General features: G+C 39.7%; 1 protein-coding gene across 2 annotated transcripts in view; it reads right to left on the reverse strand.

Annotated features, from left to right (window-relative positions):
* The window catches only part of LOC114040562 (DNA-directed primase/polymerase protein-like), a 33500-nt gene extending 17085 nt beyond the window's left edge, over positions 1-16415 (reverse strand). For both annotated transcript variants that reach the window (XM_027858675.1, XM_027858674.1), the window contains exons 1-5: positions 16293-16415; positions 11677-11928; positions 9722-9819; positions 8227-8356; positions 563-710 (exon numbers count right to left, since the gene is read on the reverse strand). In XM_027858675.1, coding sequence (XP_027714476.1) covers positions 563-710; positions 8227-8356; positions 9722-9819; positions 11677-11856 — 556 coding nt within the window. In that variant the 5' untranslated portion in view covers positions 11857-11928; positions 16293-16415. The remainder of the gene's footprint in view (positions 1-562; positions 711-8226; positions 8357-9721; positions 9820-11676; positions 11929-16292) is intronic.
* Between the last annotated feature and the right edge of the window lie 21 nt (positions 16416-16436).

Here is a 16436-nt window from a genome sequence, read left to right on the forward strand (position 1 = left end):
ACAAGAGAAGACATTAAAGGATGAAGGAAGTCAGGAACCAGATTCCATAAAAACAAGGAGACTTTAAACGGGGGCCACTTCTGCCGCAATAGGAAACCTCATGTTTCTTTGCTGGGGCAGGACAAACACTTGACACAGCCAGGTTAGGGTTCTGCAGGTTAAGACTTGGTCAGTGAATGGGTTATAGAATAACTAGAGTGCAGACTGTAGTACCAGAGTAGGAGTGAAGTTTTAGAGCTGGAGGGATCCAACCCCCTCATTTTACCACTGAGGGAAACCGAGGCCCAGAGAAATTAAGTGACTTGCCCAAGGTCACACCAGTAGGAAGTGGAGCCAGAATTTGAACCCAATTGAATTCCAAATGCAGCTCTGTTTTCACAATATCATGCTGCATCTCATATCCATGAAGCTCAATATCTACTTTTAATACATTGTGATATGTGCAAAACATCTACTTCAAATACATTGTGATAAGGGCAAAAAAAAAAATCAGTATCCAACACAATTCCACGGTTTTAAAAAACTAAGTTTACCAAAATTTAGAAATAATCAATGCACTTACCAACATGGATATTATTTTTAAATGCAACATTATGGAGCTGAAATATTAAATGTCGGCTAAATTTTTCATCAGTGCTAGAATCCAAGTTGAGAACATCTTCTGCTGAACAATTAACATTGAATAACTCTTGAAGGGCTGTACAAACATGCTAGAAAATACAAGAATATAAGCAGTTTGAATGCTTTAATTTTTCTTAAGAAAACATACTACAGAATTTGGAAGCAAACAGAATCCACCTAGTGACTGGTTTTATCAAAATCAAATTGTAAGCAGAAAAATTTCTCACACAAATTTAAACACAAATGCAGGTTTGCAAACCTGAGTTCTGAGGAGAATCCGAATTTCCTCACTCTGAAATTAACTAATTAAACTGCTATTTGATTGCTAACTGTGGTTTCTGAGCTGTTGTTTTACCCCCAGGTTAGAGACTGGCCCAGGAAAATTCTGTCAACAATAAATATTTGAACACACATTTATATGCATGCTCGATGAGAAGACATGAAAGGGTTGCTAACTGAACTGATAAAAGGCATACCCTCATCAATGAGGTCATAAAGCCACTGAAATATAAGATTCATCTTGAGTGTCAACATTACATGCCATTAAAACACCTCCAACTCAAGCCATTTTACTCCAGTTGTTTCTGAGAAAGGAGATAATTTGAAGGCAGTGTGGTATAGTGGAAAGATTGCACGATTCAGAGTCAGAGAACAGGGGTTCAAATCCTGGCTCTGTCATTTAACTCCTGTGCCCCTGGACGAGTCACAACCTCTCTGGTCTCAATTTCCTCAACTCCAAAATGAGGGGTTAGATGAGTTGACCTTTAAGGTCCCTTCCATCTCTAAATCTATGATCCTATGAAATGGATGAAGGGAAAAACATTGACTCTGATTATCACTGTTTCCTACAGATCACAAGGATGAAGTCAAAAGAGTTAGAAGCTGCTTCTGCCTACATACTGTGGACTTCTGCGCCAAGCAGAGCAGCATGACAGCCAAGAGCAACATTTGTTTAGAATAGGGGCCTTCTGCATTCTCCTCATCATGGAGGGGAGTGACATCAGATTGTGAGCTATATTAAATCACAAAACCTAGAAAAGCAGTGAAAAAGACAACCTGCAGGACATTTGGTGTGAGACCCAGCTAAGACAGATCATCTCAAGGGCACATAAACATGAAACAAGCAGGACAACAGGACACATTAAAAAACAAGGCAGGTTTGCCAACATTTGAGAATAGAAACCTATTTTAATCACAGATGATCATGAATTCTACCACCTCAGTACCAGATATGAGAAAATGGCATTTAGTCAGGAAGAATGGATAAATCTGACCAAACACACATAGAAGAAATGCATGCATCATGTAGCACATTAAAAGAATCAAGAGATTGATTTTTAAGGCATATCAGAGAGGGAAAGCCTCTGAAAGAACGGAAAAGACCAGAGATGATATTATTAACTACAGAAGGTTGAAAAGACAATAGCCAACTACCAAACCACCTATCTGTTTTGCCATTGCAATAATATCCTTATGATAATACTCTAGAAATGCTTTGAAGGGGTTATTTTTGATGAAAATATGAGAAGGAAACAGAGACTTCTACAGACTTTCTTGCATAGCAGAAGACTTCTTCACGTCACACAAGTGACAGAGGTGTTTACAAGAATCTATTGTTTAATGTCTGATTACACCAAAAAAGAGTTTGATTCAGCAGGGCATAATGCAACCTTAAAGGCTCTTGTCCAGTAAGGAGACTCCTATAAAATGTTAAAATGGTAAAACCCTCACTAACTGATTCAACCAGAGATAATTCTTCTCATTAATTCTCTGAAATATCAATATATTAGGTGGTAAAAACGGAGAAGTATTCGCTAAAAAGACATTCCCCACTGTCAGGGAGGGTGTCCTGCACCAGTCCAAAGGGAAGAGGGTTTCTGTACAGATGCAAAGTTTATAGGCTATTTCTGTTTGTGGATGACATTGTGTTGACTTCATCAAACCTCAGGACACTAAAGGCCCCTCCTCAGTAACATCCACAGCCACTTTAAAAGATACAATCTAGAAATCCGTACAGGAAAAACAAAGTAGATGAAGAATTCAGATTATAGTATGCAGGACTAAGCACTGGATATGGATGAGCTGGGCACATAACTGAACAAGAAAAAACAGGCAGGATGAATCACGTTTGGGAAACTACGAAGCACTCTGAATGATCTCATGTTGGCTGCTACCACAATGTTCCTCTGTGTAACACATTACTCTATTAGCTGTGTAGTAGCACAGTAAACGATAGATCATCATGGTTTCAAGATAATTAAGATGACAGGTAAGCCAAGGGCAATTGAAAGAGGCATGGTGGGGATAGGAAGACTGGTCAGTAATGAGTAGAACCTGAAAAGTGGAATAAGGACCATCACATCAAGGATGTCTATCTTGGGAAAAGTGGATCAATCTCATAGGGATAACAGATGTACATCCCAAATGGTGTACATGTATTTAGCACACCTGGAAAAAAGACTCTGTAGAGGCTTTACAAAGGGTATTGATAATACCATTAGAGGATACATTGTAATCTGTACCAATGGCAGGGATGCACATACCAACCAGCTTTCAGAGCTGTCAGAGTCAAGTGCAGCTCTGACCATGTCACCCCACTACTCAATAAACTCTAGTGGCTCCCTATCACCTTCGGGGTCAAATATAAAATCCACTGGCTTTTAAGTTTTCTTAACCTGTCCCCTCCCCACCCTTTCAGTCTTCCTTCACCTTATACCCTCCCTATTAGACTCCTTGTTGTTCCTCAAACAAGATATTCCCCCTGCCCCATTCCTTTGGGCTTTGTCACTGGCTCCGTATCCTCTATGCCACGTCTGTCTGGGATGCTTTCCCTCCTTGTCTCCATTCCTGGCTTCTTTCAACTCCCAGTTCAAATCTTACTTCCTACAAGAAGCCTTTCCCAATCCTTCTTAATGCTAAAGCTTGCTCTTTGCTGATTATTTCAATTTTTTCCTCAATATAGCTTGTTTGTATGTTCTTTCCCTCATTAGACTGTGAGAACACATTGCCTTTTACCTTGTTTTGTATCCCCAGAACTTAGTACAGTACATGGCACATAGTAGGTACTTAACAAATTTACTGATTGACTCCTTAGATGCAAGTATAAAAATAAGAATTTTTATTATCCAAGCTAAAAGGGCAAATGAAGCATTTTCTTTTTTGAAAGTTTCATTGATGTTTTGTTTTAATGTCACAAACATTTATAGGTTATCCCCATCATGTAAGAAGTCTTTTGCAACAAAGTAAAATAAGAGAGTAAAACTAGCAATATTGTGACCTTATTTCCACAGCTGTAATAACTTCTGTTTTAGTTTTAAAATGTTTTTTTTAAATTAACAGAAATCTATTTTTTCTACCTCTTTCTTCCCACCCCATTTTTTAAAAAAGGGGAAAAGAAAAACAAATTCCTTGTGACAAATATGCAAAGTCAAGCAAAACAAGTTCTCTCAATGGCTGTATACAAAAATAAATATATGTCTCATTCTCCACCCTAAATCTGTCCCCTTTCTGTCAGGAGGTAGGCAGTGTGTTTCATTATTGGTCCTCTGTAATCATGGATGGTTAGCATAGGGATCAAAGTTCTCACAACTTTTGTGGTCATTCCTGTAGTTTATAGAAATCCTCAAAATTATTTATTTTTAATGATATTATAATATGAATTGTTCTCCTGGCTCTGCTCCTTCACTCTGCATCAGTTCATACAGATGTTTTCATGTCTCTTTGGAATCATCTACTTCTTACAGCATAAGAGGACTTCTCACATTCATATACTATGCCTTATTCACCCATTCCTTATCTGATGGTCATACTATTAGTTTCCAGTTTTTTGCCATCACAAAAGAAAATTATTAAATAGTTTTGTGCATATAAGATCTTTTTCCTATTTCCTTGATCTTTTTAGGGTCTAGGCCTAACAAAAAAAAATCTTCAAGAATTGTAAATCTGACTAATGCAAAATAACCAACAAGCTAAAAGTAACAACTTTTTCCTTAAAAAAAAAAGGAGGGATAGTAATGTTAAATAAAGTAACATTGTTTACACTGGCAGCATCTTCATAAAGTAATGCTTATTTTATTTTATTTTATTTTTAGGCAATTGGGGTTAAGTGACTTGCCCAGGTCACACAGCTAGTAAGTGTTAAGCGTTTGGTCTGAAGTCAAATTTGAACTCAGGTCTTCCTGACTTCAGGGTCACTGCTCTATCCAGTAATGCTTATTTAAAAAAAAAAAACAAAAAACACAAAAATACAGTTCCACTTTAACTTGTAATTCATCTTTTCATTTCTAATAACGTTGAATTGGGTTTGGATTTCTCTCTTGGCAGGTGAGGAGACTGGGCATGAGCAGCTGGGAAGGAACACAGAAGACTGTACTGAACTGAAAGGAAATCAGGGATTTTAACAGTCAGAAGCAAGGAGGAAATGCATGGGGGACAGAGAGTGTGAAGGTATGGAGACAAGAGAAGGAGTGTTGGGTATGAATAATCAGAAAGCCAAGCTGGATTCCGTGGCTAACCAGCTCAACTCTGCATTATCCTCTGCTCTTGACTCCCTTTTCCTATTGCTCTTGAGAGAAATGATTATTTCTTTCTTATATTAATAACCAATTATTAATTGAGATTAAGATTTTTTTTCTTTCTATTTTCTCATTCAGAAATAAACCTCTGCAGGTTAACATAGCCAGTCTTTGAAGGACATTATTGGCCTTGCCCCAAAATCTACCCCACCTAGATCATCTTATCTAGGTGGAATTGTAACTCTACCCAACCAGAAAAACTTTATACAGAGAATTTAATCTAGGTGAACTCTGGTCCATTGTGTTTCTACTCAGGCTTAGGGTGGGATGGGTGAGGGCAGATCCTTTGCATAGACTGGAGGGGTAGTCTGGAGTAACAGTGACATAATCAAAGTCATGCCCCCCAGATTCTCATTAGAATAGGTCGACTTCTCATTATAATATTCATTTTCTCATTAATTGTTAACCAATCAGAGATGATTGCTGCCCGTGGGAACATCCACTCTTCAAAGAGCATATTAGTATTGAGAGGCCTCCCTGATTCATCTTTGGTTTATGAGAGAAGGCCAAATGACCATTCTTTTATTATTTGCTACTTATAATTAATAAAATGATTAATTACCCAGAAACTAAGTCTCTCAAACTTTTCATACATCACACCCCTTACACCTTGGCCAGCTCCTGAATTAAACCCTGAATTAATTTCATCATCCACTGACTTTGCTCTTATGCAACTGCTGCTGAATAGAGTTGCAAGAAGTCACACAGCTATGCTGACTAGATCCATGTTAGATCATTTCAAAGGGGTCCTCACTGCAGCAAGGTGTCCTTGTAAATCTCCCTAACTTCTCTATCCCACTCACCATAACAGCTGTTCCAAACCTTCCATTATCTCCTCAGGCGTCCCGCAGTACCCACCCCTTTACCCTCTCACCCAAGGGGCTTGCACTCTATACTTTTACCAAGAAAAATCAAGGCCATTAGCCAAGAGCTCCCTCTTCTCCCCTTCTACCTCTTATAACCCTTTGACATCATCCCCTAGTGTCTCCTCCTTTATTCCAATCTTTGATGAAGAGGAAACCCTTTGGCCAACCTTTCCACATGGAATTTTAATCCCTTTCCCTTCTGTCTTCAATAGAGTGCCCTCACTCTCATCCCTTTTCTTCCTCTACTCTTTAACCTCTCCCTCTCTATTGGTTCCTTCTCTGCTGTCTTTGAATACTCCAAAGTCTCCCTTATCCTTAAAAAATCCTCACTAGATTCTACTAGCCCCTGATAGTCACCATCCTATATCTATCTAGCTACCTTCAGCACTACTTTAAAAAGTTGTTTATACTTGTTACTTCTATTTCCTCTCTTCTCTTCTGAATCTGGCTTCTTATCTTATCACTTAACTGAAACTGCTCTGGGAAGTTATCAATGATCTCTTAATTGCCAAATAAGATGGTCTTTCCTTAGTCCTCATCTTTTTCAACCTCTCTGCACCATCTGACACTGCTGACCTTCTCCTCTTGGACTCTCGTGTGACATTTCTCTCCTTTGGTCCTCCTCTGGTTTCCTTTCTTGGTTTTCTTTGCTAAATCATCATCCACATTCACCCCTTAACTCTATCTTAGGCCCTTTTCTCTTCTCTCTCTATATACTCTTATCACTTTGTGACATCACTGGCTCCCATGGATTCAATCATCTTCTTCATGCAGATGACTCCCAGAACCATACTGGCTGTGCTCAGATTCAGTTTCACCATCACCAACAGCCGACTAGATATCCACAGATTCCAAATCTTGTCCATTCTTAGAATTCTTACATCTGTCTCTTTATTTACATGCAAGGAGGAGCATCTCCCTAATCAGGCCCTCATTATCTCACAGCTTGCTTCAAGTCCCTTTCCTCTCCAACTGGTGCTCCACACAGCCACCAAAGTCATATTCCTCTAGTACAGGTCTGACTACGTCAGTCCCCTGTTCAATAAACTACAGTAGTCCTCTATTACGTCTAGGATGCAATACAAACCCCTCAGGTTGGCATTTAAAGTCCTTCACCACCTCATTCACATTTACCTTTCCAGTCTTACATATTATTCCCCTTTAAGAAATCTATGGTCCAACCAAACCAGGCTTTTAACTGTTTCTCACACCTGACAACCCAGCTGTTGTCTCTACACCTTGGCACAGGTGACAGCCCCAATGCCTCCGATGCTCCCCTCCCCCCTCTCTCAGAAGGCCTGGTTTCCTACAAAGCTCTGTTCCAACACCACTTCTGGTGTGAGGCCTTCCCTGATCCCCAACCTTTTAGTCCCTCCCCTACAAAATTACTTTGTATTTATTCATCTACTCTACGTGGACATGTTGTTTCCCTTGAGAGAATACCAGCTGCTAAACGGAGGGACTGTTTCATTTCTGTCTGAATTCCCAGTGCCTGACCCGGAATAGAACCTTCATAAAATCTTGAGTCAGAGCACCTACATTTGAATCCCAGCTGCCTCTTCCTACCTGCATCATCTTTCAGGGCCTCAGAGGGATGTGGACTGGACTAATTCTGTGTCACTTCCAACTTTAAATCGATGATCTCCTTTCCTTTATGAAGTGATCCAAAGTGAGATCCGTAGAACTACAACTACGTTCATATACACTACAATTATATTTAAAATAAGTAAGAAAAACTAAACAAAGACAAACTTAATAGAACTTCATAGAGACCTAAAAAGGGTCACACTAAACAACACTGTTGATAGCTTACTTGTTAATTCCTTTGGTTCTACCTTGGTAAATGTTAAAGATTCTTTTTATTGAAAATTTTCCTCCTTATTCTGTATGTTTGGTTATTCATTTTTATCAGTGGTTATTAAGTTTATATTAAAATAAATTTAAATACACTGTATGACATCTTACCCAACCTGCCATTCTGTTCATTGTCTGGTCCAAGTGGAAATCAAAGAGAGAAAAGTCAAAAGGTGGATGACAGGAGGGAGAAACAGGGCAAGTAAACAGTTCACACATGTCATGAATTAGACGAATGTCTTTTGAATAAATAAGAGTGGAATGTACTTGGATACATTAAGAACAACTTAGGTCTATAGTTAGGCTTTTACCTCAATTAGTAGTGCAACCATTTCTTTTCCATCTGCTCCTGGATTGGCAGGTTTACTAAACTCCAAATCAAAATAAAGCTTGCAAACAGCATTTTCAGGAATAACTTCATAGCAGTGCATGAGATTTTTCCTACGTTAAAAAATTCAAATAACACATTTCAGGTCATAGTTACTTTAGTGCTATACTTAAAAATGGCAGACTTGTTGTAAATTATGTTTTGCCTATGTATTATTATTAAACAATACAGATGATTGGTATTCAGTCAATTCAGTCATGTTCAATCGTCCACGACCCTGTTTGGGGTTTTCTTGATGCAGATACTGGCATGGTTTGCCAATTTCTTCTCCAGCTCATTTGACAGATGAGGAAACTGAAGCAAACAGTGACTTAAGTAACTTATGGTTAAGTGACTTGCCATGGGTCACACAGATAGTAGTGTCTGACACCAGATTTGCACTCAGGAAGATGAGTCTTTCTGACTCCAGGCCTGGCAATTTATCCACTGGACCACCTAGGTGCCCCAATGTAGATGACAGTGTAATGTAAAAAGGCATTGGACTTGGAGTTTCCCTTGGACAAGTCACTTGAGTGCTTTCCATTTCCCCACCTGCAAAATGGAGATAATATTTGCCTACTTCAACCTAATCTCTACTCTGAGACTTCATTTTCTTGTAGTGTCATAGCGATCCTGAGCTCTCTCAGGCTAGGCCCAGCAGGGTTTGGGGGTGGGGGTGTCATGTTCTCAGACAGATCTTACCAACTTGGGAAGGTGCTCAAGGCTAAAAGATGTTCAGAGAAGCTCAGCACCAGGTGAGCCACCAGGTGCTTAATTTTTTTTTTGGCCGTAGCATGGAGGAACTTGGCCAGTGGAGGGAGTACTCACGCTTTTAATAAAAATTATGGGGTTTGGGGCGTATTGAAGTCTTATCTACTTCACAGAGTTGCCGTGAAAATATCAGATAATGTTCTTAAAGTGCTTTGTTAAACATTAAATAAATGCAATTATTACGTGACTCTAAAATTAACCATTAAAAACACTTTCATGGATCACGAAGAAGATTTTCACATTCCATTTAGGTAGACAATCTTTGTTCAACAGTACATATTTGTTACATGCTAATTTTTTTTGTTATCACGAGTATTTGTTTTCTTACCAAATCAAGTATCTACCTCTTTATGATAATTATAATATGAATATTAAATTTTTTCTAGTGGTATACTTTTAACATTTGCCTCTGTAAGGGCCATTCCATGAGCCTAAGTCATACACTGTATTACTTTTTTTCTAACATCTGACAAAAAATTTATCGAGATCATAAAAATGATTCTTGCTTCAGAATTAGGTTATGCAAAGTAACTAATTCTGTTATGAAATCCAATTTTGATTACATTATATTGATTATATTATTTGATTATATCAATCTTACAAAGTAAGAAAGGGAAAAGAAATATATGCATATGGGCCCATGTGTAATGCTTCCATAGGATACTTACCGGGACTTATAGTAAAACCAGAGTTGAGAATAAGTTGTTACAAGGTATATACGTTGTCCATCTCCCGCTTTATGTTCCAAAGCAAATACATGTACATCCTTTATAAAGACAAAAATAATATTCCAAAATGCTCATATAATTCCTATCCAAATCTGTTTAACTCCTGAAAGCTAAACTGCAAGTTATTCACTATCTTGGTTAAAAATTTACCATTCACAAGTAATTTTTCTCTATAAATTAGGAACTACCATTTTCATATCATGAAAAACAATCTTCAGGAGTTCTCACTTCAGTGTTAAATATCCTAGTTTGGCTACCATAATCATTATGTGCAGGACTGTTTACAGATCAGCTACTTTTTTTTTGGTTAAGCTCATCTCTGAAACTATTTTCAGGAAGTTATGACAAAAACAGCTGATGAGCATGCATGGGACAGCAGTGGGACTCTTCTGGGGGAGGGGACGCAGAGGTGCTAGAATCTTGAGCAGATACATTGTTGATTAGTGAAATTTTAGTTCCCTAATAAGTTTCTTTTGTTTTGATTTGATAGTAGTTTGTGAGTTGGCCCTCTACCAGGATTTTCATTTTCTTTTTTCTTCAGTTCTCAGAGTTCCCCTCCTCTAGCTAACCAATCATTTCCTCATAGAAGTAGCCTTATTTTTCTATTACCCTTGGTTACTTCGCTTCCTCTAGGTATTATGGAAATAACCCTAGATTTGGGTTCATGTGTAAACAGGTGCAGAGTGGAAGGACGCAGAATCAGAAGAACAAGTCACTGTAACATCAACATTACAAAAACAAACATTTTTTAAAGATTGAAAATTGATGAACAAAACGAGAAGAACCACAATAACAATTTATACAATGAGCACAACACTGTAAAGACAAACAACTCTGAAAGCCGTCAGAACTCCCATCAATGCAATGATCCTCCATGATTCCAGAGGGCCAAGGAAGAAGCAGGCTCCCAATGACAGAGATGTGATGGATTCAGAGGGCTGGAGGAGACATATTTATTCTTGGACACTCTGTTGACTCCCTGAATTTTCCCATCCATAGATCACTGGCGCCTTCTTTCAAGGTACCTGGATTACATGCATATTCCACTGAAGTCCCCAGATAACCTAAAGAGAAGATGGTAGGACTTCCCTCTCCAAGAGAGAAGAGAGGATCTTTCTTATATTGCCCAGATGATTTCATTAATTGCCACAACAAAACTACAGGACCCAGTATTCCCTAGTCTCTGCCTCATCTTCAATATGACATCCAAGGAGCTGCATACGTAATGCTGAATTGGACAACTTGGCTTCATGGCTAGGACAGGGTCCCTTGACTTCATAAGGTAGAGGTAGAGGAAGGGAAGGAAATAAGCATTTACGTAGCACTTAGTATATGCCAGGCACTGGCTAAGCACTTTACAAATATTACTTCACTTGATCTCATTTCAGGTAGCAGGACGTCTTACTGGATAACTAGTTAAAGAGATGGGACTTACTAAAGAGAAACTGCAAGCTATTTTACTCCCTCAGACGGGCTGGTATAATCAGACTGTCACTGCAGTACAAGGGCCCTGAGGAAACTCCCCGCTTCTCCAAACTCCTAGGTCACTTAGTCAATGACACGACCCTATGGGGACTAGGTTACTCCAGTTGTCTTTGGGTGTGAGAAGCACTCGGTATAAGGGAAGACAGGTGCCAGCTAGCATCAACCAAGCAAATTTTACCTACAGCAGTTCAGGTATACACACTGATGAGATAGCAGCTATTACAACTGTTTACACATGGTTAGTGCAAAGTAAGTTGTTAGGGGAACTCTCAGGAGGCTATTCTCAAGTCAGGTGATATTGAGACGCTCCTGCTATAACCTGGAAGATGCCAAAGGCTCATAAAAACACACATCTACACTTAAGCTGTAAAACATTTTAAAAAGAAAGAACAAGAAAGAGGCTGTCTTACCTCTTTACAGGTTCTGACAAAGTTAAAAGCTTGAGCTTGACGATGAAACAGCCTCCATACAGAGGAGGGGTCCCCTGGCTCAGACAGCCGGGGCCTATAGACTGAGCCCAGCGGTCTTTTCTCATACTGGGATGCTCGTTCTCCAATCTTCCTCAATTTTTCTTCCCATTGTCTTTTCATTGATTCAGAAACCACGGAAATATAAATCCTAATATGCCACAATTCTGGAAATCCTCAACTGATACGTAATTTCTGTTTCAATAAAGAGGAAAAATGAATACAAAGTTAAATGTCTAGAATTTATTCCTTTCAGTAAAAAAATTTAAATTGTTTGACCTCCAGCAAGTGAGTTCACATTTCTGCATTTGCTTCCTTCTCTGAAAAATGAGGGGATGGACTTAATAATTTCTAAGGTAGCTTCCATTTCTAAATCCTATGATTCTTCATAAAGATGAAAGAAGAGTGGGAGAAAGTGCTAAAAATTTTTAGTTTTGACACCATTGGAGGATATGAATGTACTATTAGGTTTCACTTTAACAACAACAATAATAATAGCTAACATTTATATAGTGTTTATTATGTGATCCTCAACAACAATGCAACATAGGTGCCATTATCCCCATTTTACAAATGAAAAAAACTGAAGCAAACAGAAGTTAAGTGACTTAGAGTGAATTCAGGTCTTCCAGATTCCTGGCCCAGAACTATCTCCACCGTGACACCTCGCTGCCCCTTTAATCATTATTATGCATTTAAGAAAGGTTACCTTACTTAGAGCTCCAGCTTTCCCATTGTGAAAATAATAAACTAAGAACCAAGAAAAAACCTCACAATTTTAAGAAAAACAATGCCTCAGAATAAAATTGACCACAGCCAAGTCAAAAGGAGGAAGTTCCAAACATTCACCCAGATAACTACTTTGCCCAATAGTCCTTGGTGTGGTAAGGATTGTGATTTAGAAGGAACTTGAGGAAATTCATAGAATGGATGGTTAGAGCAAGAAGGCACCATAGAGTGTAGCTAAATAATTTGATAGGTTGGGGGGAACACAACTACCCCAAATCCATTCTTAAGAATGAATCCGATATCAAGTTAACTTGATAAGTGTTAAGTGTTATATAAATAATAGCATCATTCCTCTTCCAAATATATCTTCACCTAACTGTTAATAAATGTCAAGTGTTAAAAATTCTAGCTTTGTCCTTTGTTGTCGAATATGAACCGTAAGTGTAGGAGCAAAATGGGAGGGAAGGAGGCTAGATGACAAAGGACGAGAAAATGGATAACATGGAAGGATACCACCTTTTTGGCTTTATCATTTATTTTTCACTCTTAAAACTTGGAAAAAATATAGAATGTTAGAAAGTTCTTTAATTTTTTGATGGAGAAAGAACAATCTTTGATATATAATATAAGGTTTTCTGTTGTCCATTTGCAACATTCTCCATGACAACGGCATATACTTCTGCCACTTGTTTTATGCCTCACCTGCTATTAATGATCAAAGAATTGACAAAGTTTTCTGTATTGCGTCTATGAAGCAAATATTCTATTACCTTAACGTATGAATAGGAGAGCCCTTATTGTGACAATTTTGTTCTACCAAATTAATGTTTTTTTTTTAGAGTCAATAAATTTTTTATTTAAGCATGTGATAGCAAAGATGCGGTTGGTTATAGAATATTAGTTGCAAGAGTTTACCTATCCCCTTTCATATTTTCATTAAAAATACTGTCAGCCCCTGCTTATTCTCATAAAGACTGTGTAGATACATGGGTCCGTAGCTTTTGATCTCTGAAACATTTCCCCCAGCAGTTATGCAAACCATTATTTTTTTTCCAAGAGTTTGTGTGAGTCTTAGCACTCTTTGCCTCCTTTTCCATGACTGTCACTATTCCTACAGAAAGGAGCTGCTTTGTATTTTTCTTTGTTTTGTGGGTTGCCATAGCCAAAACATGCATTTGCTAGTGACCTGCCTATTTAGTGAGACTATCCTTGGATAGCCATCACAACCTGTCATTGAGACTATTCAACCATCCTATTTCAGTATCAGCTTGCGTCCTACTTGTGGTCTTCAAGACTCCAGGGTCAATAAGGCATTGATGGAGGACTCTTACGGAGGTCATGGATGAGGGTCATATTTAGGGTACAAAAGTTAAATTTATAAATTATCTAAAAACCGTATGCTTCTAAGTACTCTTTGTCCCTTTTCCACACGTCTGTTGCTACAGAAGTGGAGAGTCGTTAAGCCACTTGGCATCTTTTTTTGTCTTTGACGTTAGGATAATCGGTTTGGGTAATATTTTGGCAATTGGTTTCCAATGTGAACTCTAAGTTATTTTAATTAGTGAAAACGTCTACAAAAGGACAGAAAAAACCATTCAGTGTAATCTCCCGGAGAGCAGGGACTATTTCAGGAAGTCTACAAGCGCTCACTGTTAAGCACTCACTGGGTAGGAGGTACAATAGCAAGTACTTGGAAGGGTTTATCCATCTAAGCCAGGCTGATCTAAGCAGAATAGCCTTACCCACCAAAGAGTTTATTTTCTAATAGGAGTGATAACATAAACAGAGTGAAGCAAAGGTAATTTTGGGAGTATGTTTCCTAATAGCTGGGGGAGGAGGGAAGGAAAAGGCCAAGAATGAGACAATAGAGCTGAGACTTGAAGGAGTCGAACCCTAATCATCTCACTCCAGGTTATAAGCCTCTTAGCCTTAAATTTTCCCCAATCCAAATCCATCTGCTACTCAGCTGTCAAACTGACCTTCCAGAAGCTTGTCAGACCAAGTCACACCTTCTCACACACACTCAAACTTCACTGCCCCCCTATTACCCCCAGAATTAAATATAAAATCCTGTTAAGCTCCTACAGCACTCCTTAACCTGGCCTTATTCAAACTTTCCAATCTTTCCATATACTCTCCTATTCAGCATCACTGGCCTTCTGGCCATTCTTGACACAAGACACTCCATTTCCCAACTCCAGATTTTTCCTTGGCTGTCCTCCTCATGCTTGGAAGTGTTTCCATCCTTTCCCCCTTCCTGGCTTCGCTGGCATTGTTCAAACCCAACCTAAATTCCAGTTTCTTCAAGCTTTTCCCAACCTATTTATCTTGTCTCTGTCATGTTTGTATACAGTTGCTTGCATGTGGTCTTCATCATTGAGTTGTAAGCTCCAGATGAGCAGAAGCTGTTTTTTGAATTTTCAATAGCTGTCCCTCCTGCCTGGAACTTTCTCCCTCCTCATCCTCACCTCTTGGTTTCACTTGACTTCCTAGAAGCCTTTCTCCATTTCCCTTGATCTTAGTGTCTTCCCTGAGACTTGTTCAGATGTGTTTCATCTTCCTAACCCTGTGGACCACGCTGTCCATGGGGTTTTCTTGGTAAAGGTACAGGAGTAGGTTGCCATTTACTTCTTCAGTGGATTAAGGCAAACTGTGATTAAGTGATTTTCCCAAGGTCACTATTAAGTATCTGGGGCTGGATTAGGGTGCCACTGAGGCACCTAGCTTACCTCTGAGTCTACCCCCAATTTTTATGTTGTATATAGTTTATTTGTTTATATGATTTCTCCTCCATTAAATTGTATGCTCCACAAGGGTAGGTATTTTTTTTTCCTTTCTTTATATCTCCCAGTGTTTAGCTGAGTGCCTGGTACACAGCAAGTACTTAGTAAATGCTTGTTGAGGGTGACTACTAGTATTCTTTAAGTGTACATTCTCTCAATCCTTCTTCCATCTCCTTTCATAACAGCTTCTTTGGGACATTTTTATCTTTGTATTCCCAAAGCCACATTTTGTTGATGTTCAGTTTTCAGTTGTGTTCTGCCACTTGTGATTCCATTTGGGGTGTTCTTGGCAAAGATACTGGAGTGGTTTGTCATTTCCTTCTCCAGCTCATTTGACAGATGAGAAACTGAGGCAAACAGGGTTAAGTGACTTGCCCAGGGTCACACAGCTAGGAAAGTGTCTGAGGCCGTATTTGAACTCACAAAGATGAGTCTTCCTGACTCTAGTCCTGGTGCTCTATCCACTGAGCCCCCTAGCTACCCTAATGCCACACAGTAAGAGCTTAATGTTTTTTTTAACGAAATTAGGCACTTGCTGCAAAACTAAACTGCTATGTCATCTCGAAGCTCAGAAACTTTCATCGGACAGGTGCAGGGGTCACCTATCCTAAGCCTGAAGGGGCTGTCAGAGGGGGCCCGTCCACCACAGGGCCAGGATAAGCAGGCGCTTAATGCTTGCTTGCTAACTAGACTGTACCCAGATAAGAAACCTAGGCTTATGGAAGGGGGGGCGGGGCACCATATAAGGAAATGTATGCGGGGCCTTCAAGGTAATTTACCCCGACGCTTCCCCGCCCCCTCTCCCGCCCCATATTTAAAAGTGTGGCCCAGACAAGTGCAAAGGCCTGCCTGCCCAGCGTGGGGCCGGAGCCCATCTCGTTCTTCCCCCGCGCTGCGCGGATTGGCCCTCGGCGCCTTCCGTACCCCTCCACCCAGCCCACAGCCTGGACCCCTCTTGCGGCCTAGACCCCCCCCCCCGCCTCTTTGCCTCCCTATTTTCTTAATCCGGGGAAGCAGAGGACCGGTAGCCGTTCGCCCTCATTTTACCTAGGGAAATGGGAGGGACCGTTGTGGTGGAGGCCCAGGCAGCTTCTAGGTTACCAGCGCGGACATAACGCTCCAAACTTGGATCCCGCCGGACACCGCCTGGAAGTCTGTTGGGAGATTCAAACTGGGCGCCAAAGCGGCCCC

This window comes from Vombatus ursinus, unplaced genomic scaffold, assembly GCF_900497805.2.
Source record: "Vombatus ursinus unplaced genomic scaffold, bare-nosed wombat genome assembly UNPS02013588.1, whole genome shotgun sequence".
Taxonomy (NCBI): Eukaryota; Metazoa; Chordata; class Mammalia; order Diprotodontia; family Vombatidae; genus Vombatus; species Vombatus ursinus.